The sequence below is a fragment of the Tympanuchus pallidicinctus genome, unplaced genomic scaffold (assembly GCF_026119805.1).
Source record: "Tympanuchus pallidicinctus isolate F22 unplaced genomic scaffold, pur_lepc_1.0 scaffold32, whole genome shotgun sequence".
NCBI lineage: Eukaryota > Metazoa > Chordata > Aves > Galliformes > Phasianidae > Tympanuchus > Tympanuchus pallidicinctus.
The window spans coordinates 206514-231628 of NW_026294750.1; the positions used below are offsets into that span (position 1 = coordinate 206514).

A 25115-nucleotide genomic window follows, 5' to 3' on the forward strand; every position below is an offset into this window, starting at 1 on the left:
CAGCTTAGCTGAGACAACCCACACCTCAGGCAAGCAGGGTGAGAGCAAGGAATCTACCAGCAGCTTCCTCTCTGGTGGTATGGGGTTGGGATGGAGCATCACCATCCCCAGCTTTGAACAAAGAGAACCTAGGGAGAATCTGAGCACTGAAGTGGTGGGAAAAGGAAAGGCGGGCTTGGCTAGGGTTACAGCTGGGCAAGGAGGAACAGCTGCTTAGTTTTCATATAGGCTGGCTCTTACCTGGCCCCAGAGGAGCTCTCCCACTCCAATAAATATACACCAGAACCACTGGCTCAGGGTGAGCCCGGAGCAGCTGAAAGGCTTCCCACCAAACTCCACAATGATGATCTACAGCACAGGAGAGTACAAGTCACACACTGGAAACTTAGAGGGATACAACGATCAGTAGTCATGGGAAGAAAAGGTCTTCCAGACCCACAGATCATAAGATAAGCATTGGAGCCTCCCATCTAGACCAGTAAGGCCACCAGAGATGCATGCTGGCTAGCCAGCCCCAGAACCTCCCAAGCCACTCCAGACCCCAGATGTCAGGTTTGGAGTCACTGAGAAGCTGCAGGAGAAGAGCAAGGTAGAAGAACAGAGTCGTGGTGAGGAAGTGCAGCACATACTGGTCCTCCCCACATCACTGTCCCCTCCCAGTTCCACCACCCATCCTTTTCCCCCCCACGCTGCTCCCACACACCCTCACCTGGGCTGCAAACGTCCCCAGCACCACTGTGCAGAAGATGGGATTGCGGTAGATGGCCTCAAAGACATTCCTCTCCCCATGGATCTTGCGTGCATTGATCTCATTGAATAACTGCATCATGACGAAGGTGTTGAAGACAATGGTGTAGTGCTCAGTGGGTGGGGAATGCAATGGGGCGTTCCGGCCACTGTCAATGTCAAACAGTTTCTCCCCTAAGCAGACAAGGGGTTTGGGGTGGGACACAGGCAGGGAGAAAAGAAACACGATCTCATCTTCTCTGCACTGGTGGAGGTGGAATTGGAGTCCAAGGTTCTCAGTGAAGATCCCCTGACCCAGTTGGACTCCTCGACACCAGCCCCAATCAACCATCATTTCCTTAAAAAGGCTATAAAAATTTGGAAAATATGCTTCCCCTGGCTGGAACCACCAGCCACTGATGTACAAAACAAACCCATGCACTCAGCATAAGTACTTGTGATTATCATACCACCACCTCCCACCCATTAAAGGAGCTCTGTGCTGCCTTGAGGGTTACTGGGTGACAGCTCAGAACAGCCCCCAACACCAGTAAGGAACTGGGGGCAGTCCGCCCCTTCCCTCCACCCTCTCCCCCCAGTTTCTTGGGGATCTCAGAGCTCACCCACAAAAAGCAGTGTGAAAATGATAGTCAGCTGGTACACAGCGTGCCCCAGGATGTTCTTCATCATGGTGCGGGAGATGAGTGGCTTGTTGCGGCCATACGGCTTGCGGAGCAGCAGGGATTCAGATGGAGGCTCCGTTGCCAGGGCTAAGGAGGCAAAGGTGTCCATGATGAGGTTCACCCACAGCATCTGCACGGCTTTCAGGGGAGAATCCTGCAGGGAGAGCGTGGACAACATGACATAGCGACTAAACCAGCCCATTTTCGCCTCTGTTTTGCAAGGTGCTCCGCTCTCCTCCTGCCAAGAGCAGCAGCTCCATACCTGCGTGATGCAGGCGCCCGTGAAAGCCACGATGACAGCCACCACGTTAACTGTCAGCTGGAACTGCAGGAACTTGGAGATGCTGTCATAGACGTTGCGACCCCACATCACTGCCTTGACGATGCTGGTGAAGTTGTCATCCGTCAGGATGATGTCTGAAGCCTCCTTTGCAACATCAGTGCCTGCAATGCCCTTAAGGGCCAGGGAGGAAGTGGGCAGGGGTAAGTGACAGGACAAGCTCCACGCCCAGCTTTACAATGCTGCCTCTTCCCAGAAAATGCAGTGTATCAAACACATCCTGCAATGCCCTGCAAGGAGACAGTTCCCCAGTGCTTTCCCTTCTTTCCCTTCTCTTGAGACTTGCAAGACCTGTCTTGGATGGGAATGCCTGACTTTTGCAGGGCACGAGCTTCAGAGAGAAGGTGGGCAGAGCAGCACAAGGTTACTGTTTGATTGCTGCTCTGGGGGGATGCGAGCAAAGCCCAGCGGTCAGGGTCTGATCCCACACATGGGGGCACAGAGCATCACTGCACAATTATCAAGGAAGACAGCCTTCTGCTGTCCCCCCACAGGCTCCTGCTCCTGCTGTGTCCTGCATGGGCAAGCATCAGGCTCTGTCCAGCAGCTGGCTCATGCTTGGAGATGTAAACTAACAATTCAGTGGAAAGCAGTTACACTCCTCAGCTATTGTTTGTTGCCTCCTTCAGGCAAGGCAAAGAAAAGCAGCGAGGCAGATCGGGGCTCCTTCAGTGCAAATCAACTCCAGGCAAGCACCAGCACTGTGCCTGGATTCTGACTTGTCCATTACGAGCCTGGTGCACAGCTGTGGAGCTGAACCAATGCACAGTGAGCTCCGTCCCAGGCTGGCTCTGTGCAAAACTCTGGTGCTGCACCAGCACCTTGCCAACTTCAGCCTCACACTGTCCCCCCTGTAGTGCATCAGAGAAACCCATCCCTAACCCAGACTATTGGAGCACTGTTTTCCAATCACTTGCTAGCAGTCCTAGAAGGTTCCTGAGAACTCGCACCAACCTCTGGATAGGTTTATTTCTCCATTTTAAGCCCTTAAGGAAGATCTGAACAAAGAGTTTCACCGCTGCAGAGAGAATTTAAGTGCTCATAACAATCAAGTAGATCCTCAGATCCTCTCCCTGAAAAGCAACGGCCACCCCCATAGCCAGGGAGCACCTGCTGGCAAACCCAGTGCTCTTCTGTACCATAGCAAATCCAACGTCAGCTTTCTTCAGAGCTGGGCCATCATTGGTCCCATCCCCGGTGACAGCCACCACCTGCCGCTGGTCACCAACAGTGCTGTCAATAATTCCTGCAACAGGGGGGCAAGGAGCGCAGAAAAAGTTAGCTCTGAGGGCAGGCTCCAGCAGAGATCATGCTGCAAAAAGCAGCTGGGCAGAGCTGCCCAGGGCACCCGGGGGAGAGAGGTGGTGAGCACCAGGAGCAGCCATGCACCCACCTTTGACGAGCGTGTGCTTATCTGTTGGGGACGAGCGGGCCAGCACACGCAGCTTGGGCCAGATCTTGTCCAGCTGCTCCTGTTCCACCTGCAGGACAGGGCGGGTGTGAGGAGGCACAGGGCCCCCCAGACACCTTCTGCCTCACCAGAATGTGACCCTCAAAGCACCCAGCCACCCACAGCAGGGCCCCGCGCTGCTCCCCCACCTCGCCCTTCTCGTTGCGGATAAGCCGGTTGAACTCCTTCCCTTCCAGGCACAGGAAGTCCTCTCCAGGCAGCAGGATGCCACACTTGGTGGCGATGGCACGGGCAGTGTTGATGTTGTCCCCAGTCACCATGCGGACAGTGATGCCCGCGCGCTGGCACTTCAGGATGGCATCTGGCACCTGGTGATGGGGACAGGCGAGGGGTTGGCAGAGCACTCAGGCCATGGTCCCAGGGGGATCACAAGCCATTTACACCCACCCTTAGCTCAGAGACAAGATGCTGAACCAACACATGCCACCCAGAACCAGCTCAGCTCCTTATCTGTGAGGAACGGAGAAATCTCTAGGGAACAGAGCACCCTGCTCCTGCCCTCGCAGCCCTGTTCGGAGCAGCCCCCCCAACCCCTGCCCCAAGGGAAGAGAACCTCATTGCCCATCATGAGGCACAGCCAGGCAGCCCACCCGAACAGGGGCATTCCTCCTGCCCCTGCATTGCTCTGGAAGCATGTTGCTACACTAATGGATTTATCTATTACAGAGCAGTGGGGGAAGAGGATATTGGCGAGAAATCTGCAAATTGAATCACAACCTCCAGAGTCACTGCAGACAGGACATCTGTAATGCAATTCCCAGACCCAGATACTTGAACATCTAATAAGGAAAGATGCAAGCAAGGCAGAAGCGTAGGGGCAAACTCCAAAATGCAATTAAGAGGCAGGTAGCAGAAGGTTTATTGTATTAGGTCAGCTGCCTGCCTGGCACACCGTGATGGAGGCAAATGGGGGCAGCAAGCTGCAAGGTGAAGGAACCAGCTGGTCAGTCCTGCCCTCTCTCCAGCATTCTCATCACTCCTGACTGGTGCAGGAGTGCTGCCTGCCTCCCTGCACCCGACAATTGCACACGGAACCTGTCGGGCTTCTGCAAAGGGCCGTGGAGCAACAAGGGAGGGGAGTCTGAGTGGAAGCAGGCTGCCACCAGGTCCTTCTGCCTGTGTACGCAAGGGCATTGCCAGCACACAGTAGCACGTTGGTAGTTTTGTAAGGGGCTCATACTCTTAAACATCAAGAAGAGAGAGTCCTGGGCCAGGAGCATGGTTGGGTGATGGGCTGTCAGGGCCACAGTACCTCTGGCCGCACTGGGTCCTCTATTCCCACCACAGCAATGCAGGTCAAGTCAGACAGGATCTCATTCTCACTGTCCCAGTCAGGCTCAGTGTCAGCAGGGAAGTCACGGAAGGCCAGGCAGATGGTCCGCAGCCCATGGCATGCCATGGGCTCAATCACCTTCTTCACCATCTCATCCCGATCCTTCACTTTGAACACCCGGGGGTCACCATTCTTGTCCAGGATCTTGGTGCACCTAACACAGGACCAGGACAGGAAGGTAAAGGAGGCTGCCTGTGGCTGTTCAACAATCCATCACCCAGTTTCCTCATCTGTAAAATGAGTACAACCCTCTCACCCAGTACCCTTACAGCCTTACCAAAGACACTTAAGAAGAGTTAGCACTTTGCACAGCAGCACCTGTTGATGCTCACCCCTTCCCCTTCCCCAGTGCTGGGTCCCCTTTACCCCACAGCCCCGCAGCCCCCCAGAATAGCTCAACAGTGCATTGAGAGCTCAAAGCCCATGGGACAACTGGGCTGGGGAGAGGACCCAGACAGCATGGGGGACAGTTACTTGCGGAGGATGATCTCAGAGGCTCCCTTGCTGTACATGCGGAAGCTGTTGTCGCTGTTCTTGAGCACCGTGCTCATGGACTTGCGCACTGAATTGAAGGTGTAGACCTTGTACAGCTTCTCCTCTGGCACCTCATTCCGCACAGCCTGGTAATCCTGCTTCAGGTCCAGCACGAAGCCCAGCAAGGCACACTCTGTCTTGTTCCCCACTTGCCGGGGTAGCCCCCCTTCCTTCTCTGGTGGCTGGAGGAGAAAGGAGGAAAAGCAATATAAACCTGGGCACTGCAGAACACAGTGGAATGGAAACAGCAGGGATAGCCAACTGTGGGAACGTAAGGCTGCGGTTCTTAGGAGCTGACTCACCAGGATCTTGGATGTGTAGGCAGAGTTGATGGCAACACCATTGACAATGAGGTCCAGGATCTTGGGCAGGATGGCTTCGGGGTCAGGGATCTGGCGGTAGTGAGTGTCCCCCACGTAGGCCTGCACCACAGTCATTCGGTTCATAGTGAGCGTGCCAGTCTTGTCTGAGCAGATGGCAGTGGCGTTACCCATGGTCTCACAAGCATCCAAGTGCCTCACAAGGTTGTTGTCCTTCATCATTTTCTGCAGCAGACCAAGAAGGTTAAAGCCAAAAGCCTGAATTCTCCCATCACACTTCTCCATACCCGCCACTCGTCCCCACTGGCCTCACCTTCACCGAGTAGGCCAGGGAGATGGTGACTGCCAGGGGGAGCCCTTCGGGCACAGCCACCACCAGCACGGTGACACCGATGATGAAGAACTTGACGAAGTACTGGATGTAGATGGGGGTGCACTCTGCCAGCCAGGGCCGACGCTGCACCCCAAAGGTGTCGATGACAAAGTACAGTACCAAGATGATCACTGTGATGGCCGACATGATGAGCCCTGGGGGAAGATGCCGAGCAGCAGGTGAGGGGACACGGGGATGGCAGGCAGGGGACAGCCCCCTCCCACTGTCCCACTTCCAGTGAGAACCCCTGGTGACGGCTCACCTGCCTTCCCAATCTGGACCGCCAGGCGCGTCAGCTTCCCCTGGAGCACAGACTTCTCCTTCTTAGGCACCTTCACCTTCTTCTTCTCCTTCTCCTCATTTTCCACCCCTTCCTGGCTCTTCAGGGGTTGGATCTCTAAGGCCACACCATCCTGAGTTTTAGCTACAGCCCCAGGGCAAAATAAGACACCACATGTGAGTAGGAGAGAGACCAGGGAGACCTGCAGGACACCGCTGAGAAATATGGTGGTGGGAAAGAGAGAAAACCCAGAGCACAAACCATTCTCCATGACACACACATCCGAGCACATGGAAATCTCTTGTCCCAGGGCCCTGTTGCCTCTCTATGGAACAGCCTTGACATCTACCCCATGTCCCAGCCCCGTGCAGAAAGGGTCCTGGGGCTGATGCTGGCTACAGGTCACAGCAGTGCAGCCAGAGATCCCCAGCCTGGCTGCTGGGCACAGGCAGGATGTCTCCAAGCTCTTCACAGCTGCTTCACACCCTGAAGCACAAGAAAAGCACGCTGGGTTTGTCCCAAAGCAGCTCCAGTGCACCAGCAGACCCCATCCCAGTCGCAGCACAGCAGGCCGAGCTTGGAGAGAGCTTCTCTCTGCTCTGTACCCCTCTTCTGTGCTTTGATGCCCTTTTTAAAGCCCTTCTGGTGGCTCAGTGGGAATCCATTTCACAGAGGAGCACTGGAAGGGGGAGATGGAGGGGGAGGTTAGGCATTCCAATGGAACTGGAAGAGGAGTGAACCAGCTCCCGCAATCCCAGCCCCAAGCTGTTATGTTTTTAAGACCCAAGAAGGCCAGGCCCAGCTCCATGGCCTCCCTCAGCTGCAAATCCCAGCTGGGCTGGGAGGCATGGAGTGGTATGATGGAGCAAAGGCTGAGAGCTGCTGGGCTGGGGGAGCAGCGGGAGCACCCCACAGCAGCCCCAGGACCCATTCCCTCCTGGAGCCACTGCTCAATGGTCAGAGACAGCCCCAAGCTGCCCTGACAACCTCCACAGTTACAACAACACAGACAAAACAAGCACCCAGACACATCTGACGGGAAGGAGAGCAAAACTCAAACTGCTGAGAGGAAAGAAAGAGAGAAAGGGGTGGAGAAAGAGGTGCAGAAATGGGCTTCCTCCACAGCCTGCAAAGAACAGGGTGAGAAACACTGGCGAGGAGACGCTCACGGAGTCTAGGCCATGGGAGGAGAGGGTGCAACCATCACACGAGCCGGGTCTCACGGGAGATTTATCCCAGGAGGATGTGACCCATGTCTCTTGCCCCACCATGCCCAAACACACACCCTGCAGGAAAGCAGCACAAATGCTTCAGAGCCATAAGGTCATGTCAACAGGGACCAAGGGATGCTGTGCCAGCAGTCCAGACTGTCAGGAAGAGGCCTATCCTCCCTGCACAAAGACTCTGCCCCAAGCAAAGGCCACAGGGCATTGATCCCGTTGTGCCGGAGCTCTGGGACCATTGCACCCTCTCCCAGGACGAGGCGAGAGTCCCGCCAGAGCAGCAAAGAGCACAGACTCATGAGAAGAAGGAAGGAGGAATGCTTGGTAGTTAGTGTGGTGCTGGTTCAAAGGATGGAGAGGCTGGTTACCTTTGTTGCGATTTTCAGGGGCTCCGGTTTTTTTACCTGTTCAAAGAGAGAAAGGGTGCAGGGCTGAGCACACAGACCAGACAGAGGGATGGGAAGGGTCAGCCCTCCTCCAAGGGGCTGCACACACTGCTCCAGCAGCACCCGTGCTGAGGGCTCACCGCCACAGGGCGCTGAATGTGGGACCCCAGACAGCTCACCTCACCTGCCAGAGGTAATCCTGCATCCCAGCACAGCAAGGAGCTGGAGTTCCCCAGCACCCTGACCTCACCGCTTCAGACGTTCCCTGAAATCACCCCTGCAAAGCACTCACTATAAACCCCATCAGAGCTCCACGGGGTGCCAAGGGCATCTCAGACCTCCAAGGAGAAGACACAAGCAGAGCCTGATCTCTGCACAGCAGATCATTCACACATCTCCCCCAGCAACGGGCAGTGCTACACTGCGCACATCCCCCCAGGTCTGCAGCAGGCAAGGTCCCCATTTTGGGGTCCCCCAATGGGTCACCATAATATGGGAAGCGCAGGGCTGCTGTTACCTAAATAAGCAGCACACGATAAAGGGGTTTATATACCAGAGACCTGGTTTCTCCCTCCCTCCCTTCCCCTCAGCAGCACAGCAAGAGATGAGTCAGGGCAGCACTCCCTTTCCTAAGTTATGCTCCCAAATTAAGGGCTGCAAGGTCCCAGCACTGGACACATAGCTAGGTTTGCTCTGGGATCAAGTGACAGAGCCTGAGGACGAGGAAAACACCAAGCACCATGCATGGACCTCAAACACACTGCTGTTAGCTTCAACAGCTTTCTCTCCTCATGATCCCAACTCCAAGCTGGGCTATACCCCAGCCGCCCCAGCCTGGATCACAGCAACACCAGCTTGGGATCCTTTGTGATCAAGAAGATCTGAGATGGAGCAGCAAAAGGGCAGAGCTGAGGCAGGAAAGAGTTCACATTCCAGATCGATCAGGGACATCTCAAGCTGGTCCCTCTCCTCTTCCACACCCACCAGGCAGAGATCTCTCCTCGCCCTCTTCCCATTCCCTGTGCTTCACCTCTCAGCCCAGTCAACTCAGGGATGCCAACCAAAAGTCCTGATGGCACAGCATGTGCTGCTGGCATCCTGCAGGCAGCCAGAACTCACCCTACAACCACAGGGTGGCTGATGAGTTCCCTACAAAGAACCAACAACAGCCTCAATCCCATTCCTCTCTGGTCCTTGACTCCCGCTCAGCCTCCAACTCCAGGCTGCAGCTGGCTGAATGAGAGAGACGGAGATGTGACCGAAAAGAGCAGGAGAACTGAGATCTGGGTGCACAAAGGGCTTTTCTCTTGCAGCACATCCCACGTTGGCCTGAGAGCTCATCATACCTGTCTGTGTCACACACACTATCACACAATCACATCCCATTGCTGTGGATGGGGCTTGTCGCACACCAGCAGGTGCTTCCCAGGGAAGGGAGAAAGGCAACAAATGGGAAGAAGCAGATTTAGGAGATCTCCTTACCTTTCTTCACCTTCTTTTCCTCATCTCCTTCTCCTGCACCCAAAAGAGTGAAGATGATTCCTGTCTGGGAGTTGATTCCCACTGCGGTCACCACCATCCGCCCAGAGCCCTCCATCACGTGGGTACCTGGCACAGCAGGAAAGCATGGTGAGAAAGGACACAGCACAGGGCTCCCACTACCCCAGAACCTCTTGTCAGCTAAGGTTCTCTCCCTGGGACATCTGCAGCCTCAGCAGACACCACAGCAGCTCTTGTCACATGGGGACCAGGCAAAGGCCCTGCTGCCATCCCAACATCTCCCACAGTACAGAGCTGCTCCAGGGCTGGGAGCCACAACTCAGCTGCAAAAAGATGGTGAGGATCCCATCCCAATCAATTCAGCAATTCTGAATATCACGCTGACAGCTCTGGGACTTCCAGTGGAGGAGCCTCACCTGACAGCAGCATGGGGTCTTTATCAAGTGATTTTTTAACTTGGTCGGACTCTCCAGTCAGCGAGCTCTCATCTATTTTCAGGTCATTCCCTTGGATCAGAATGCCATCCGCTGGCAAGAGGTCACCTGGGAGAGGAGCAGAGAGATGGGGTTGGTCCCAGTCCAGTCGGCTGCAGCATCCCTGTCTGCTGCACCCAAGGAAAAACTCTGAGTTAGCAACAGGGCTCAAGAAATTCATCCCAATTTAGAGAAGGCTGGGGATTAAGCTGATCTCCAATAGCTCACTGATGTATAAAAGCATTGTATAAAAGCATTGAGGCCTTTCACTCCATCAGGCAGTGCTCCCCCTGTGTCTGCTTTTAATGAATCGACGTCCCACCTTCCCAAAGCCTCAATGCTTCCAAACCACCGCAGGAACACACAACTGCAGGGGCAAGAGAAAGCTCCACGTAAAAGTCAGCTCCACACAAGAAAACCCTCATTCCTGATAGAAGCTGCAGGAAACGGGCAAAGTGAGGCCCTGCTCCTTGCTCACCCAGCGCTCAAGGGCTGCATCTAGGACACCCCTTGCTAGGGAGATGATCTCTAACAAGGACACGGTCAGTGCTGGAGCAGACCAAAGCTACGTGCTGACCTCAGTTCCAATCACCCTGCTGAAACTCCAGAACTCCATCCCATTGCTCCCAACCTCCGTGTGCCATGCGGCAGAACCGGGCCGCCCTCACCCCACTCACCGTACTTGATCTGTGCAATGTCTCCCACCACGATTTCTGCCACAGGAATCTGGATCACCTGCCCTTTGCGGATCACTGTGAACTTCTGCTCTTGTTCAATGCGGCTCTGGAGGCCGCGGAATTGCTTCTCTTTGCTCCAGTCATTGAAGGCAGTCACCAGCACCACGATGATGACTGAAAACAGGATGGCTGCCCCCTCGATCCAGCCGGCCTGTGCCTCACCCTCGTCCTCCACGCCACCTGACGACTGCCCACACACTGCCATCAGAGAGGAGAACAGGTTGTACTGAGGGGAAAAAGGGAACTGCCCTATGGCGTGGCTCAGCCACCATGGGGCATCACGGCTGTGAGGAGCACTGCCAGATCTGCCAGGGCTGAGCTGCTGGAGAGGAGCTCTGTGGAGAAGGATCCAAGGGGTCCTGGGGGCCAACAGCGTGACCATAAGCCCACGGCATGCTCTGGTGACCAAGAAGGCCAGTGGCGCCCTGGCTGACCAACAGCTGACCGTGCGCCATCAGTGTGCCCTGGTGGCCAAGACAGCCAGCGGTCCCTGCGGCGTACAGCACAGAGCACGGCCACCCTGGTGAGGGGCTGTCACATCTCAGCATGGGGAGGCTACATCTGGAATGCTGCGCCTAGTGCTGCACTCCCAGTTCCAGGCAGACATGGAACTGCTCGAGAGAGCCCAGTGGAGGGCGACAAAGAAGATTTTAAAGGGCCTAGAGCATCTCTAGTATGAGAAAAGGCTGAGAAGCCCTGGAGCTGTTCAGCCTGGAGGAAGGAAGGCTGAGAGGGGAATCTCATCACTGTTTATAAATATCCAAAGTGTGGGAGTCAAGTTGATAGGAATGGACTCTTCAGTGGCGAGCAGCAATAGAAGAAGGGGCAACGGGCAGAATGGAGCACAGGAAATTCCATATTAACATAAGGCAGAACTACTTCACTGTCAGAGTGAAAGAGCACAAAAACAGGCTGCCCTAAAAGGTTATGGAGTCTCCTTCCTACCTGTGTGACCTGTCATAGGGAACCTGCTTTGGCAGGGGGGTTGGACTGGATGATCTTCAAAGGTCCCTGCCAGCCCCTGTGATACTGTGACCCTGTGATCTGGGCAGGCGCTCATGAACAGCCAGCCCCATCCCTCTGTGCGCCAAACCACAAAACATCACGTGGGGTTGGGCCACCACACCCCTGGTCTCTGAGCATCCACGGGGACCAGCCAGGAGCAGCCCTGAGCAAGCTGCAGCGACACTGCACCCAGACACTTGTCAGTGCCCATCCCTTACATGGATGGGAGGGAAGAAGCCACCATCAAAGGCGAGAAGGAACAGGACGGCCCAAAGGCGCTGCAGCTTACCCCACAGGTCCCCTGATTTTGTCCCACCACTCACGTTCATTGTCACCACCCGGGGGATGGTAGAACGACAGCCCCAGGGAGATTATGGCTGCTATTTCCAAGATGATCAGGGTGACGTCCTGGAGTGCCTCCCACACTAACTGCAGGAACGTCTTGGCTTTCTTGGGAGGAATGAAGTTCTGGCCGAACACCTGCCTCCTCTTCTCCAGGTCAGTCGGGTTCCCAGACAGACCTGGGGACGGGACAGGGCAAGATGTGACCAAACAGAAATGTAGCCGCCACGTTCCCTCCACTGCTGAGCAGAGCAGAGCCCCTGCACAGCACAGGCAGGGACACCTGGGGTGCACACAGAGCCATGCCAGTTGGCACTGGCCGGCTTGTTTACACACCGCATCAAATTAACCGTAAATCTGGCACTGGGAGCAGCGCCCGGAGCCACCTGAGCCTTGCCAGCTCGGGGGGAGCAGTGCAGAGAGTGGCTGCGGGCCACGTGGGAGCAGCCCCATCCCCACACCCAGCTCCATGCTCTCCACCTTAAGCACACCCCGGGGCTGCTGCCAGCTCCAAAAACAGCAGGCACGCAGCTGTAACGCCCAGCCCCGCTGCACCCCATGGAGGAAGCAGCAGGAGGAGCTCCGCCTGCACGCACCCCTTCTTCCCTGTGACTAACTCTGCATTCCCACCCAGGGCTCAGAGCGGGATCTCCCAGCCCCGCGGCCCCAGCCAGCCCTGCCCATGCGGCGGGGATGGAAAATCTCGCTAAGAGCCACGCTTGACTCATTGCAGCGTCAGGGCTGGAGGCCGCGGGGCCAGGAGGGCGTCCACATGGATCCTCCAAACCTACCTGCAAGAGCCTCCTCCAGAGCTGCCCCACATCCTCCCGATAGGGCAGACAGAGCCCACCAGCTTTCAGCTTTTTTCCCTCTCTCTTTTTTTTTTTTTTTTTTTTTCCTTTCTTTTTTTAGGAGCTGTGATCCCTACCCAGGAGGAGAGCTGTGTGCAGGACAGCTCCACAAAGCAGGAGGAAAGCAGAGCCATCCTCCTAACTAGGAGCCCCCCAAAGCAGACTTGGGGTGGGCTCCAAGAGGCAGTAGCTGCCAGAGCTGCTCCAAGCGCTGTGTGTGAGGCAGTATCTGCTGACACCCAGCAAGAGATGCTCCGACTGATGACTCAGCCTTGCTCCCGTCCCACTCCTCTTCTCCACCAGCTCTGCCTGACAAGGGATGCCTATCAGCAGGGATGGGGCTGGCGCAGCTGCTGCCCTGTATGGGGAGAAGGGGAACAGCACACCTGCAAGCTCTCTCTGGAGTTTTGGGGGTCTGCTGGCACCTCTTAGGGCAACGGACAGAGAGAAGGCCTCCACGCTGGAGACCCAGCACAGTGGGAACTGAGCACCCCACTCAGGTGTGAACAGACAGCAGCTCTCTTCCTACACAACCTTAGCTCATAGGAAATCACCTTTCTTCCCTCTCCAAGCTCAGCAGGACAGACAATAAAGATCACCTCCAAGCAAGGAGAGGATGGGACCACACCTGAGGCATAAAATACAGTGATGTGAACACAGCCAACAGCCTCATACGGAGGCAGGGGCTCAGGCCTGGAAGCTGCCCTTGGGATCAAGCAGTGCCCGTTCCTTATGCAAGCTCCAAGGCCAGGGCAGAGCCCCTTGGGTTCATTTCCCACCTCCCTTCCCACTCCCAAAAGCGCACTCACCTTTTGGCATGGCCAAAGCACATTGTTTTGTCATCTGGACTTGGTATTTCCACTGAGACTCCCCTCCTCCTCTAATGACATCCCGGGATTGTCTCCCCTTCCCGGTGCAGCTCACAGCTGGGAAACGCGCTAACCCAGTTCACAGCACCAGCAAACCACACAGCCCCATCCCACAGCCCCACAGGGCCGCATCCTGCCCACGCCATTCCCACAGCCCTCAGTGCTGTGAGCAGGGCGTTTCTCCCTCCATGCCCCTTTCAAAACCATGGAAAAGGCTCAAAGCTACCCCGTACCAGGGCCACAGCACCACACTGGGGGGGTGGCCAAAAACTCCACCCCACACCAAGGGGAGAGGTGACATCTGGTGACATCCTTCCACCACAACTTTCCAGAAGGCAGCCAGCACCAAACCCACCACCACGCTCCATCCTATGGCGCTCAGAACGACTCAGTCACATTCCCAGCTCCCACGGCTGCTTGAGAAGCCCTAAATCAGCAGGAAGACAGCGCATCTCCCCATCCCCATCAGCGCTTTGGGTTGAGATGCTCACACCAATAGAACAACCAACACCCCATACAGCCCCACTGTGAATCACTGAGCAGCTGCAAAGCCAGTGCCACACGTGGGGCAACAGCAGGGCAGGGAGAGGAGCCTCAGCCCCACCGGCCACCCCTCATTCTTCAATATACTGCATCCCTCAAAGCTCACAGCAGACATGCACTGCAATGGAACCACGCTTGAAGCTCCGCCGGCAGTTGGGTGAGCAGCATCACGCCGGCTGCTTGGGAGCCCTCTGGCTTGAGCTCCGTGCACATCCCATCTGGCCAAGGGGCCGCTTACCTTCAACCGGTGACGTCTTCAGCCTCTTGCAGACGCTCTGCACGCCGCCATAGGAGTCGTTAATCCGGGCGACTGCCTCGGCACTCCGCAGCTCCATGAGATTCCTGAGCTCCACCACCGAGCAACCAAAGTCCCCCTCATGGTTGCCTTCAGCAACCGAGTTCCCAGGGTGGTGGTCGGCCACGTTGTTCGTCATCTCGCCAAGGACAGAGCCACGAAGGCTTGCTTTCGAGGGGAGCTGGGGGCAGCCCCACAGATGTCCCTGTCCCTTGGGGTGGGCTGGGTGCAGCGGTACCTCTAGCCGAGCCTGAGTCCTCCGGATGAAGGTGTAAACAGGATGTGCATGTTACCGTGGAGGCAACCTTAGCAACGGCCGGCGTGCATCTCCTGCCGGAGGAGGAGGGCTCCCTGGATACCACAGCAACTGGAGCTGCGGAAAAAGATGGCAAAATGAGGAGATGGTCATGGGGAGGGCTGTGAAGAAACACGCATTGTGGGGATGGCAGATGGAAATAGGAGGTGGTGGGGCTTGGGGACATGCACCAGCCACGCTTGCTCTCCCGGCCCCACAGAACATCAGGGTTTGGCTTTATTTGAGCAAAACTCCGTGTTGAGCAGGGCTGGGGGCAGGAAGGGCAGCCAGGTGGTTCTCCACTCAGCCCGCAGCTGGGCAGCCCAGAATGAGCTGGATTTAAAAATACATCTCAGCAGTGGAAAGCAGCTGTTTCCTCACTACACTGCGGTCCCCCGGCAGGAGCGCCTGGTCAGAGCAAGTACAGAAAGCATCCCAGGTGTCTGACAGGAGGGGGCTCACAGCGCCAAGCTGGTTTCTGATTGCTAGTAAGAGTTGACAGGAAATGACAGAAACTCCCCCATCTCTCTAGCACAGAAGTTGGTGCATTAAGGACATCTCTCAAAGCCCCCAAATGCTGCTGGACAGACGATGGCTGAGTCCTGCAGCAAGGGCAGAACCCCAGACCTGCTCCAGGCAGCAACCTCCCCTGGGCACAGCATCCCCTACCCTGGCATCTGGAGCAGGAAAGAGCAACACTGGTGGCAGCCTGGGAGATGGAGCAGAATAGCAGCACAGCAAGAGCCAGGGGAAAGAAGGACCTTCTCCCCCAAAAAGACACCCTCTGGCTCTGCTCCCCTGCTCAGCTCCAGCACAAGGGATGCTAACCCTAACCCCAACCCTGCAGGAGAGGCTCTGCAGAAGGACAATAAAGCCTCTTCTTAAAGAGGAGTAATAAAAGAGGTATGTGCTCTTGTATGAGCACCCAGAGGCTCAGAACATGCAGCCAAAGACCAGCAGAGGGGAAAAAAAAATAAAATCAGTGCAAGCACACAGACATGCACAGCCCTTAGCAAATCCACCAGGGCAGCCCCGGACATCTCAGCACCATCTTCACACCTAACTCAGCCCAATCACAGCAGTTTGGCACCCCTGCGAGGCAGCAGGACCTGCAGAAAGCAGCCGCCCTCTTGCTGCCCCATGGCCTGACCCCAACCCCTGCCCCAGCAACTGCAAAGCTATCAGCAGGCACCAACCAGCCTGCAATGCCACACCAATGAAGAGTCCCATGCAAAGGCATGGCTGTGTGGGGTCACCACTGCTGCACAGGTGCTGTGGTTCTGCCTTCTGCACCCCATAGAAGGACAAAAACTGAAGCACCAGCACCCCATAGCTGAGAGGCTGAAGGAAGGGCAGGTAATTCATATCACAGTGCCTAACTTTTAATTACCCCCTGAAGGAGCCCACAGGTGCTCAGTCCCAGCAGTAATACCAGCCCCACGGACTCACTCTGGCGGTCAGGAATAAAGGAGGACCTTGGCCAGGACTAGGGCTTCCCCAGAAGCCAACACTCTAATGAGTTCCTAATGACTCCAGCAGCACTCAGGGCTGCCCATCACTCTGTAATGAGTTTCCAGAGCCTCCAGGTGCTGGAGATGAAGGAGTGCTGTCTCCTCTGCTGGAGGATAAGGCGCTGGGTGCCTGCATCCTGCAGAGCAAGTGAACACAGTGCTGGTGGGAGCACACAGCTGGGGAGCCCAGACCAGCAGCACGGTGTCACCTCCTGAGCAGTGTTCCCAGACCAGAAGCCAGCAGTAGGAAGGACACCCAGGAACAGAGCCGAGGAGCGAGCATGCAGGCGGCAGAGAGGAGGCAGCCGTGGATCCGATGCAGTGCTGCAGACAAACCTGCCCGGAATAATAAGCGGCTGCATTACACCTCCGTCCTGGCTGGAAGAGCGGCTGCATGCCAGCACAGCCTCAGCACACAGCGAGGCACCAGGCAGAAAGCAGCCACTGGCACAAGGGCAGGAACCCATCTGCTGTCAGATGTGGGGAAAGGAAAGAGGGCAGCAGGGAGAGGAACATGGCTGCAGGATGCAGACTGTGTCCATGGGCACCGGAGCAGCCCCACAATCACACAGCTTCTCCGTGGCACAAGCAGTGCAAGCGCCCAGGGCTCACTGCTTCTTCCCTAAGGATGCAAAGCCACGCAGGAACAAAAACTGGCTGCATGACACCGGCTGGACATTTCCCACACAACTCCTTCATGCCAAGGCACCAGAGCTGTGCCTGCAATGCCAGCAGCACTGCAGCCCCGGCACAACACAACCTGCAGCTGCTGCTCAGGCAGCAGGGATGCAGACCTGCATGGAGATCCCCATTCCCATGCTGCCGGATGCCACTACATGCTCCTGGGACAGCAACAGCAGTGCTTCCTGTGCCCTCTGCTGTGCTTTAAAGCAAACCCTCCTCACCTCCGCTTGGAGAAAGCAGACAGACAGCGAACACAAAGCCAGCCCAGTACTGCACCCAGCAGCCAACCCAGCCCAGCGCAGCTGTTCCTTTACCCATGACAGATGGGGAAATCAGCACTCCAGCTCAGCATCTTCCTGCATTTAGCACAAGAAAGCCCTGAGCATTTCCCAGCCACAGCAAGGAGAACAAGCCTCAGTCGGGGCACGCAGGATACAGCCCCCTAAGCAGACACAGGCCCCATTCATGGAGCTCCTCACCCCCAACCCTCCCCACCCCTGACCCCTGCAGCTGCCCTGTCCCAGCCCTGCTGAGGGCCATCCCTTCCCCAGCTTCAGCAACTAAAGGGGCTAAAAAAACTGCTCCTGGAGGTTGCCATGGAAAAGTCAATGTAAAGCTGCGGCAGGGATGCTGTTTACATTGCCAAATTGGGAGAAAAAAGGAAAAAAAAAATGAAAAAGCATCCAATGAGAGAGCACAATGGGTTCCCCCAGCGCAGACCCCCATGGAGCCACATCCACTGTGATGAGAGGGGAGGAGGGATCAGCGCCCTGGGCTGCAGCCCCTCAGCAAGGATGGAGTGCTGCAAGCGGATGATCCGCACCCCACACAGTCCCCAATCCCCCCCCGACCCCAGAGCAAGGGAGCCCCAGGCCCCTCCCTGCACACTCACCAAACTGCAATGTGCAGATGGCAGCAGCTCCACTCCTGGTTCCCAGCAACACCCATGGGCTGCCTGCCCCTCACTGTGCTTAACCCCTCCCATGCTGGGACGCCCAGCCAGCCCCAGGGCATGTTAACTCATGCAATTGAAAAAAAAATAAGCACAGAAGCAGTTTGCAGCTCACAGCTGTGAACCACACACTCTATAGGGGCAGTGCGTGGCTCCCAAAGGGACAGTGCCCACGGGACGTCACCTCCTCACCTCTGCCCCCAGCTGCAGCATCATCTGCTGCCTTTGCTTCCTTTGGTGCTGCTTTGGGGCTGCCAGAGCCCCAAGGAGGTGACAGCACCATGCAGTATTTCTGCATGGGGAAACCCTGAGTGCCACCTGACTCGCTGGGAGCTGAGGCGTGTGGCATGGGGACAGCTCCAGCACTGAGCAAAGCACAAGAGTCAAAGTCCAGTGCAGACTGTAACAAGTTGGAAGTGCCCTTCTTTCCTTCACAGTTGGGAAGAATCTTCCAGCCTTCATCTTGCAAGAGAGGGGCACTGAGCACAGCACGAGGGGCTCAGCTGCAGGAAGCAGCCAGCCCAGCAGTACAGCTGAGCAGCAGCCTCCGCACACAGAGACTGCCACTGCACCACAGCAACTCCAGCAGCACAGGGCTGCCACCACTTGGAACACAAGCTGCAGGGTCAGGAGGGGCTCTGAGCCACTCCAACCCGGGCTGCCCCACGCTCAGGGCTGCCAGCAGCACGTGCAGCACCCAGCACACAGACATCGCCTGCAAGCACAGGGCAGGGCTCACAGCCCTCAGAGCTGTCACCCTGCTGCATCCCCATGGCACCGTGCGGCTGGAGCTACACAGTGCCCCACTGCCCTCCCACATCTGAAGCAGCCCAGGATGAGCCACCTCCAAAGACTGCATCCCTGCCAATACACCCACAAAACCCACACTTGTGGAGATGGAAGACGGGCAGCAGCCACCCCACGGAGACACACGCTGTATGGCCATGGCACCAGCAGGCACAGCAGCAGCACCCCATGCCCACAACACCACACCACTGCACATCTTCCTTTTCCTCTCCCCACCACAGGGCTGAGGGAAGCAGGGGTGGACTGCACTGAGATGAAAGGAGGACCAGCGCAGATGAAGGGCAGCTCACCTTGCTCATCACTCCACAGGGAGCCAGCAGCTGCCAGCAGCCCACTAATTAACGTTGCTCACTTCATGCCTGTACTGCCTCTTGTTAACTAAGGTAGGAAAACTTTTTTCCACATGCCCAAGGCACCAATCAGCCCTTGCAAAAGAGCAGCAGGCGCACCGCAGCAGCGCGCACCACACTCGGACACCACCACAGCTCCCCAAAATCCTCTGTGCCCAGAGTGGGGCTCCTGCATGGCACATCCATGTGGGACCAGGAGCCCTGTGCTGGGGGCTCAGGAATGTGCCCACGCAATGGGGCTTCCCCGCAGCTGCAGGACACAGAGCAGAGGAATTTCAGGGGGGTGGAAAAAAGAAAACGGAGGGAGTCTCCAGGCAAGCTGTCAAGGGGAATGTTTCCATCTAAGGCCTTGGTATTTCTCTCCCGGCGCCTGCACTAAGTCACCCGAGCTCCTCTCATTATTCTTTTGTGCTTTACAAGGTAGCACAGGCAGCAGGGTTGGTGGAGGAATGCAGGAATGCACACGAAGCAGCCCCTCCTGCACCAGCAGCCCCACCACAGGGCAGCATCTCCCACAGCTCTGGGACCGCCGGGCTCCACAGCCTCACGGGCACAGGGATGGGGCAGGACAGCCTTTGCCCTCTGCTCCTCCATCCCACTCAGCACCAGGGAACAGGTTCCTCCTGCCCCAGCACCGCACGTGGTGATATGGCACCAGCCGGCTGCCTGTTGGGCAACCCTTCACTCCTGTGGCTTTTTGCCCATCCAGATCCATCTGTTAGGCAGTTCCCTCGTGGTGAGAGGCAGACAGCTCTGACTCTGCTGAGGTTTGGGCTCCAACTACAGCAGCACTCAGAAAGCTGAGCTCCACACATTGCATTTCCCAAGCGCTCCCCACAATGCAGCAACATCCCGGAGCAGCACCGCTCCCTGCAGCGCACACCGCTGGGGGAACAGAGGCAGCCCAACCATTGCTCTGCACAGGGAACAGGCTAACAGCTCCACTCAAAATAAAACAAGAAGCAGCAGGCGGGCACCAACCTGCAGAGCACGAGGGCGTCTCACGGGCAAAACAACACCCGGAGAAGGAGAGCAATCAGCTGGGGCCACATGGGCACAGTCGTGGTATTTTTAGCAGTATTACACAGGGACAGGGGATTCCTACCCTGAACATCCCCGGGGGTTTAAAATAGGCCCCGGCACTTCCTCCTGTGAGCAGAGGAATAAGCAGCAGTGCTGTGAGCACCCCATCCCCCCAGCACCCACAGCAGGGGTCCTGCAGCATCCTAGGCCAGGGGGACCTATCCCCATCCCACCAGAGCAATGCTGCAGCACTGACCTGTGTCGGCACGATGCAATGCTTCTGCCTACACCCTCAGCAGAAAGAGAAAGTGCACGCAAGAAACAAAATAAAATAGCCACAATTTAAAAAAATAATAATAATAATCCCTCTTGATGACAGCAGGAGAAACTGAGGCAGGAGACACAACACTTAGCATACACCACAGGATGAGCAGAGCATTTCCCAAAACATGGGGTGCATCCCAGCACAGGGCACCTCCAGCACTGGGAACACAGAGAGACATCCATGCTCCGCCACTCCAGACACCAAGCAGACAGAGGGGCTTTGAGGGGGGGGCTGTGAGCCCCCCTCCCCCTCCCAAAGGGTTAAAAAGCAAAGCCAACAGCAGCAAGAGGAAAAACACACCGCTCCCCGGCTGCTCGCCACTTCCCTTCCCAACATGCCCCGCTCCTGGGAAAGTGTAGGCTGTTTTCCATATATAACTGCAAACTGTTCCATGCAGTAAGAAGTCTAATTAAAGGGAATGAGGGAGAGGAGAGATGCAGAAAACCAAAAAGCAACGTTTATGTGAAAGAAGAAAGGCTGCAGCCCAGGCACCAAATTAGACCCTTTGCGGAGCGCAGCTCTGTGATATCATCGAGAGAGATCACAGCGAGGCAGAGCGGCAGCTTTGCGGAAGAGGCAAATCAGAGCCTGGAAAGCACATACCAATAAGTGAGAGTCAGATGGGCCATGGGAGGGGCAGGAAGGAGCAGCCCACCCCTGCTCAGGATAACACACCACGCCGCAGGGGTTTGCATGCACACCGCAGGGTCCCCACATTCTGCGGGGGGGAAGAAGAGCTACTGAAGCAAAACCACAGCAAAGAATGGGAAACTGATGTTTGGGGCACCCCCTCCTCCTGCATCCCCCATCCAGCCGTAGGCTGAGTAGGGAAGAAACCCACACATCTGTGCACCAAAGCCCCCAGCAAGCTGCGCCCCTGCAAGCTCAGATCCAGCTACCAAACACTGCTCTGTGACCGCAGGGTCACACGAGGTGACAGCCAGGCACGGACTGCTCTGTGCTCAGCAGACTGTGGCCAGCACCCAACCCCCACAGACAGCCATACCGGTGGGCTCCAACCCAGGGAGAGCAGTGAGAGGGCAGAAGACTGCTGCAGCAGCAGGCACAAAGCAACCTAGAACAAAGCAGGCAGCTCCGTGAGCGTGATACTGGGGTGTATGAGGCATCCTTGTCCTCCTCACTGCCCTTCTGTGTGCAGACAGGCTCTGGGCAGCGTGCTTCCCTGGGTCCCTTCTTGGCAGCAGGATGTCAGGAGATACTGCAGGGCTGAGGAACAGCGAGGCTGCTCCATGCAGACAGCTGCATCCAGGGAAGCGGCAGGAGGAAGGGAGGATCCCTCAGTGTTCTTTCCAAAGGGAAAAGGGACATCCCCTGAAGCAAAGCATCAGACGGCACGGGAAGCACCACAAGCCCTGCAGCGTCTGCCTGGGGAGCGCAGCACAAGTTCCCCCTGTGCTGCAGCAGCACAAGCTGCAGCATCTCATGTGGATGTGATGCATTTCACGTCCAACTGCAGGAGTTAGAGGAACCCCTGCCTGCTGCCCTGCAGAGCAACGGGCAGATGCTGCGGGAAGGAGAAACAAAGGGATGCCACCCACCTGCACCTCCAACCTGGTGCATGTGGGGTAGGATGCCTGGATGAGGTGACACCAGGGGGCACAGAGCATCCCAAGCACATGGAAATGGGCAACGGGATGGGGAAGAATTCCCCATGGGTTGCACAGTCGAGCACCCTCCAACAAGGCAATGCTGCTGGAGTGCAGTCAGCTGCTTTGGCCCCTTCGCTTTTGGCTGGTCCCATTGGGATCAGCATTACAAGCAATTCGTCATTTGGGAAATAACGACACCTCACCCCTCCTCCCTCAAATAAAACTCAAAAGACATCATTTAGCCAAGCTGAGTCCTGACACCTAAAAATAGCTGGCACCATCACCCTGCAGAGCACAGCCAGGCAGCTTCACAGCTTGTAGCACAGCCTGGGACACGGCAGCTTTGGGTCACGGAGACAGCCCGTGCAATGCGAGGAGCAGCAGCAGCCCTGCGTGACTTCCAGCGCTGACACAGAACCACATCTGCACAAAGACACCCAAGACAGAGCACACAATCCATCAGGTGCTCAAGAACAGTGCCATCCCCACGCCGGTCCTCACATCCCACTGCCCACAGCAGTGACAGCCTGAGCGACAGCACGAGCACCAGAGCAGCTTTCCCACCATCAGCTGAAAGCATCAGCGAGCTGCAGCCAGAGATCTGCTTGGAACAAACGAAGCACTCTGACAACGCAGGGTAACTCCAGAGCAGCTTGCAAGGAGGTGGGAAGAGGGATTTCAACAGCAGGGATAGCACTCTGCCTGCAGGAGGGCTGGGACAGGACATGGGCATTTCAGATGGAGCAAACAGAGCCTTGTGCGAGCCCCGGCTGCAGAGCCAGGAGCAGAGCGGAAGGGACAGCTAAGCTCAGGGTCCCTAACGACCATCACAGGAAACCGCGCTGAAAATCAGACACCTTCTACCCGAAATCTGAGCCTGGAGCTGCAAACCTGACCAGCAGATCCAGCGTTCAAAGAGCAAAGGTCACAGTGAGCCCCAGCCAGACCCCCCAGCAGGGCTGATCCATCCCACAGCCCCCCCGGCCCCACCAGCTTATTTTTAGCCGAAGGAAAGCTGGAGCTTTGCTGCCGGTTCCCAATCAGAACGAGCCTGAATGGATCCCCTCAGCTCCCATCCAAACCTCAGCACGGCTCAGCACCAAGCCTTCCTTTGCCTATGGAGGAGGAGGAGGATGCTGGGGTCAGGACCTGCAGCACAGGGCTCCGCTGCACTGCCAGCTCTGGGCGCCGCGCTGACCTTTGTGCATCCAAGAAGACAGCAGCAGCCTGGGAGGTGGCAGAGCAGCGTGGACAGGAGTGGGACAGCGCTGTGCCACGCTTGGGAGGGAGCAGGCAAGGATCCCTCCTCCCTGCCGGACAAACTCTTACAGGTAGGGCTTCCACCCACTGCTCACCCCATCCAGATCATTCAGTAGGTGGGAATACACACTTTTGGCATTGAAAATAATAAAGGGACAAATTTCCACTCTGTCAGCCTGCGGATGCCAGAGCTCTGCTGGTTCCCAGCCCGCTGCCGACTCATCCCTGCCACAGAAGGAAAAGTTTCCCCATCAGCAAAAACCACAGCCAAACCTCCACACCCCGCACGCCACACCACCACCCCTGCGTCCGTCTGCATGTGCTATAGGGATGCTCCTGCCCCACGACCCACACCTCAGCCTCCTGCAGGTGAAGCTCAGCAGCTCCCCAGGGCAGCAGGACACAGCACAGCCCTTACTCGGTGAGCTCAGTGAGTGTCAGGGAGTCCCGGTGAGCGACACAGGTGAGTGACACACCAGCAGTGTCACACACTCCACAAGTGCCAGGCGTTTCCTTTCTTCCCTTTTAATTTTTTTTTCTTTTCCCCTTCCCTCCCCCTTTTCCAACAAGCAAATATAGGAGTAAGGATTTATAAGACCATGGAAACTCTATTATCCTTCTGCATTAAAGCCAAAAGCAACTCATTAAAACATCAAAGTGGGATGTCTCACCAGCTCAGGAAGCTCCAACAGGAGGTGGCAGGGATGCAGCTCCTGCACAGCCCCACACCAGGCACAAAGAGCCAGGAGCCCCAGGCTGGGGCTTCAATCCCTCCTTGCTGCAGGAGCTCTGCACACACCAATCCTGCAAGCAGGGATGCAGAGATGTATCCCATCCTCCTCCTACTTAAGCCCAAAGCCCAGAGCTGCTTACCCCAGGCACATCTCCATTACCACAACACCAGAAGCACACGATGGGTCCTCATCGCCTTGGTGAAAGAGGGATGCACTCCATCTCCCTGCTCACCCAGACCCATTTATTTCCCCTTCCATGCACCTGTACAACAGAAGAGACACCACTGCCTCCATCCACCTCAACATCAGGCATCAGCATCCTGTGCTCACACCGCATCCCCGGGATCCAATCCAGAAGCCTCCAACAAGGCGGAGGAATTTGGGAGGCAGCATCACCTCCTTGCACTGCAGCAGCCACCCCTATAGACCTGCATCCATTGCCCCAGCCATGCTGAGCAGCACATCTTCCAGAAGGCTCAGAGAGCAGCAAGGATTTGCAGAACACAGCAGGGAGGGATCCGGACTGGAGCAAGCCCTGGAGTGGAGCTGTAGAAGGGGAGCAGCCAGCAGCAGCGGTGCCTGCAGCACAGGGCAGCAGATCCCTGCAGGCAGCTCACAGCACTGCAGCAACAGGCAGTGGAAATGCTACGAGCAAACTGTGCTCACAGCATAGCAAGGAGAAAATAAATTATATACATGCATACACACGCGGATGTATTTATATACACGTCGATTAATTAATTAAAAAAAAAAAAAAAAAAAAGAGGGAGAGACAATCAGAGAGAATGCAGGGAACTAAAGGGAAGCTGAGAGTGTGCAAGCAGCTCCCGGGGCATCTCAGCAGCCAGGGAAGGCCTCGGGGAAGGGGGAATTCCTCACACACGGCTCCACCCCACCGCTTTCTGCCGCACAACAATGGCAGAGCGAAGCCGTCCCTCCCCGCAGCCGCTCAGCACGGGGCCGGAGCGCCGCACGAGGGGATACGGCGATGCTCAGCGCAGAGCGCCGCGGAGCGCAGAGCCCCGCACGGCGGCGGGCGGCTCGGGGGAGGCAGCACCCCGCGGGGCAGCGCTCGGGGACGGACACCGCAGGACGGCGCCGGGCTGGGAGCGGGGGGAGGCGGGGGTGTCAGCCCCTCCCGTTCACTGTTTAACGATTCAGGTGCGTTTCGGCGCTCAGGTTGAGCGCAGCGGACGCATCATCCGACGCGAGCGCTTACCGGGAGAGCTGCGCCCGTTTGGGGGCGGGGGGAGAATGCAGAGAGGTGCCCCCGCCCCGCC

At 56.7% G+C, this 25115-nt stretch overlaps 1 protein-coding gene across 8 annotated transcripts in view; it reads right to left on the minus strand.

Moving 5' to 3' along the window:
• Window positions 1-25115, minus strand: part of LOC128087985 (plasma membrane calcium-transporting ATPase 4-like) — a 36894-nt gene that overhangs the window by 10766 nt on the left and 1013 nt on the right. For 4 of the 8 annotated variants that reach the window (XM_052698041.1, XM_052698038.1, XM_052698045.1 and 1 more), the window contains 18 exons: window positions 14228-14657; window positions 11708-11905; window positions 10320-10577; window positions 9586-9711; window positions 9152-9277; window positions 7652-7687; window positions 6043-6204; window positions 5721-5935; window positions 5390-5632; window positions 5028-5269; window positions 4473-4707; window positions 3349-3528; window positions 3143-3230; window positions 2889-2995; window positions 1672-1863; window positions 1350-1563; window positions 710-921; window positions 241-348 (listed from right to left, as the gene is read on the minus strand). In XM_052698041.1, coding sequence (XP_052554001.1) covers window positions 241-348; window positions 710-921; window positions 1350-1563; window positions 1672-1863; window positions 2889-2995; window positions 3143-3230; window positions 3349-3528; window positions 4473-4707; window positions 5028-5269; window positions 5390-5632; window positions 5721-5935; window positions 6043-6204; window positions 7652-7687; window positions 9152-9277; window positions 9586-9711; window positions 10320-10577; window positions 11708-11905; window positions 14228-14423 — 3138 coding nt within the window. In that variant the 5' untranslated portion in view covers window positions 14424-14657. Of the gene's footprint in view, window positions 1-240; window positions 349-709; window positions 922-1349; window positions 1564-1671; window positions 1864-2888; window positions 2996-3142; window positions 3231-3348; window positions 3529-4472; window positions 4708-5027; window positions 5270-5389; window positions 5633-5720; window positions 5936-6042; window positions 6205-7651; window positions 7688-9151; window positions 9278-9585; window positions 9712-10319; window positions 10578-11707; window positions 11906-14227; window positions 14658-25115 lie in introns of those variants that run through there. The other 4 variants (XM_052698042.1, XM_052698040.1, XM_052698044.1 and 1 more) reach the window with 2 other exon arrangements.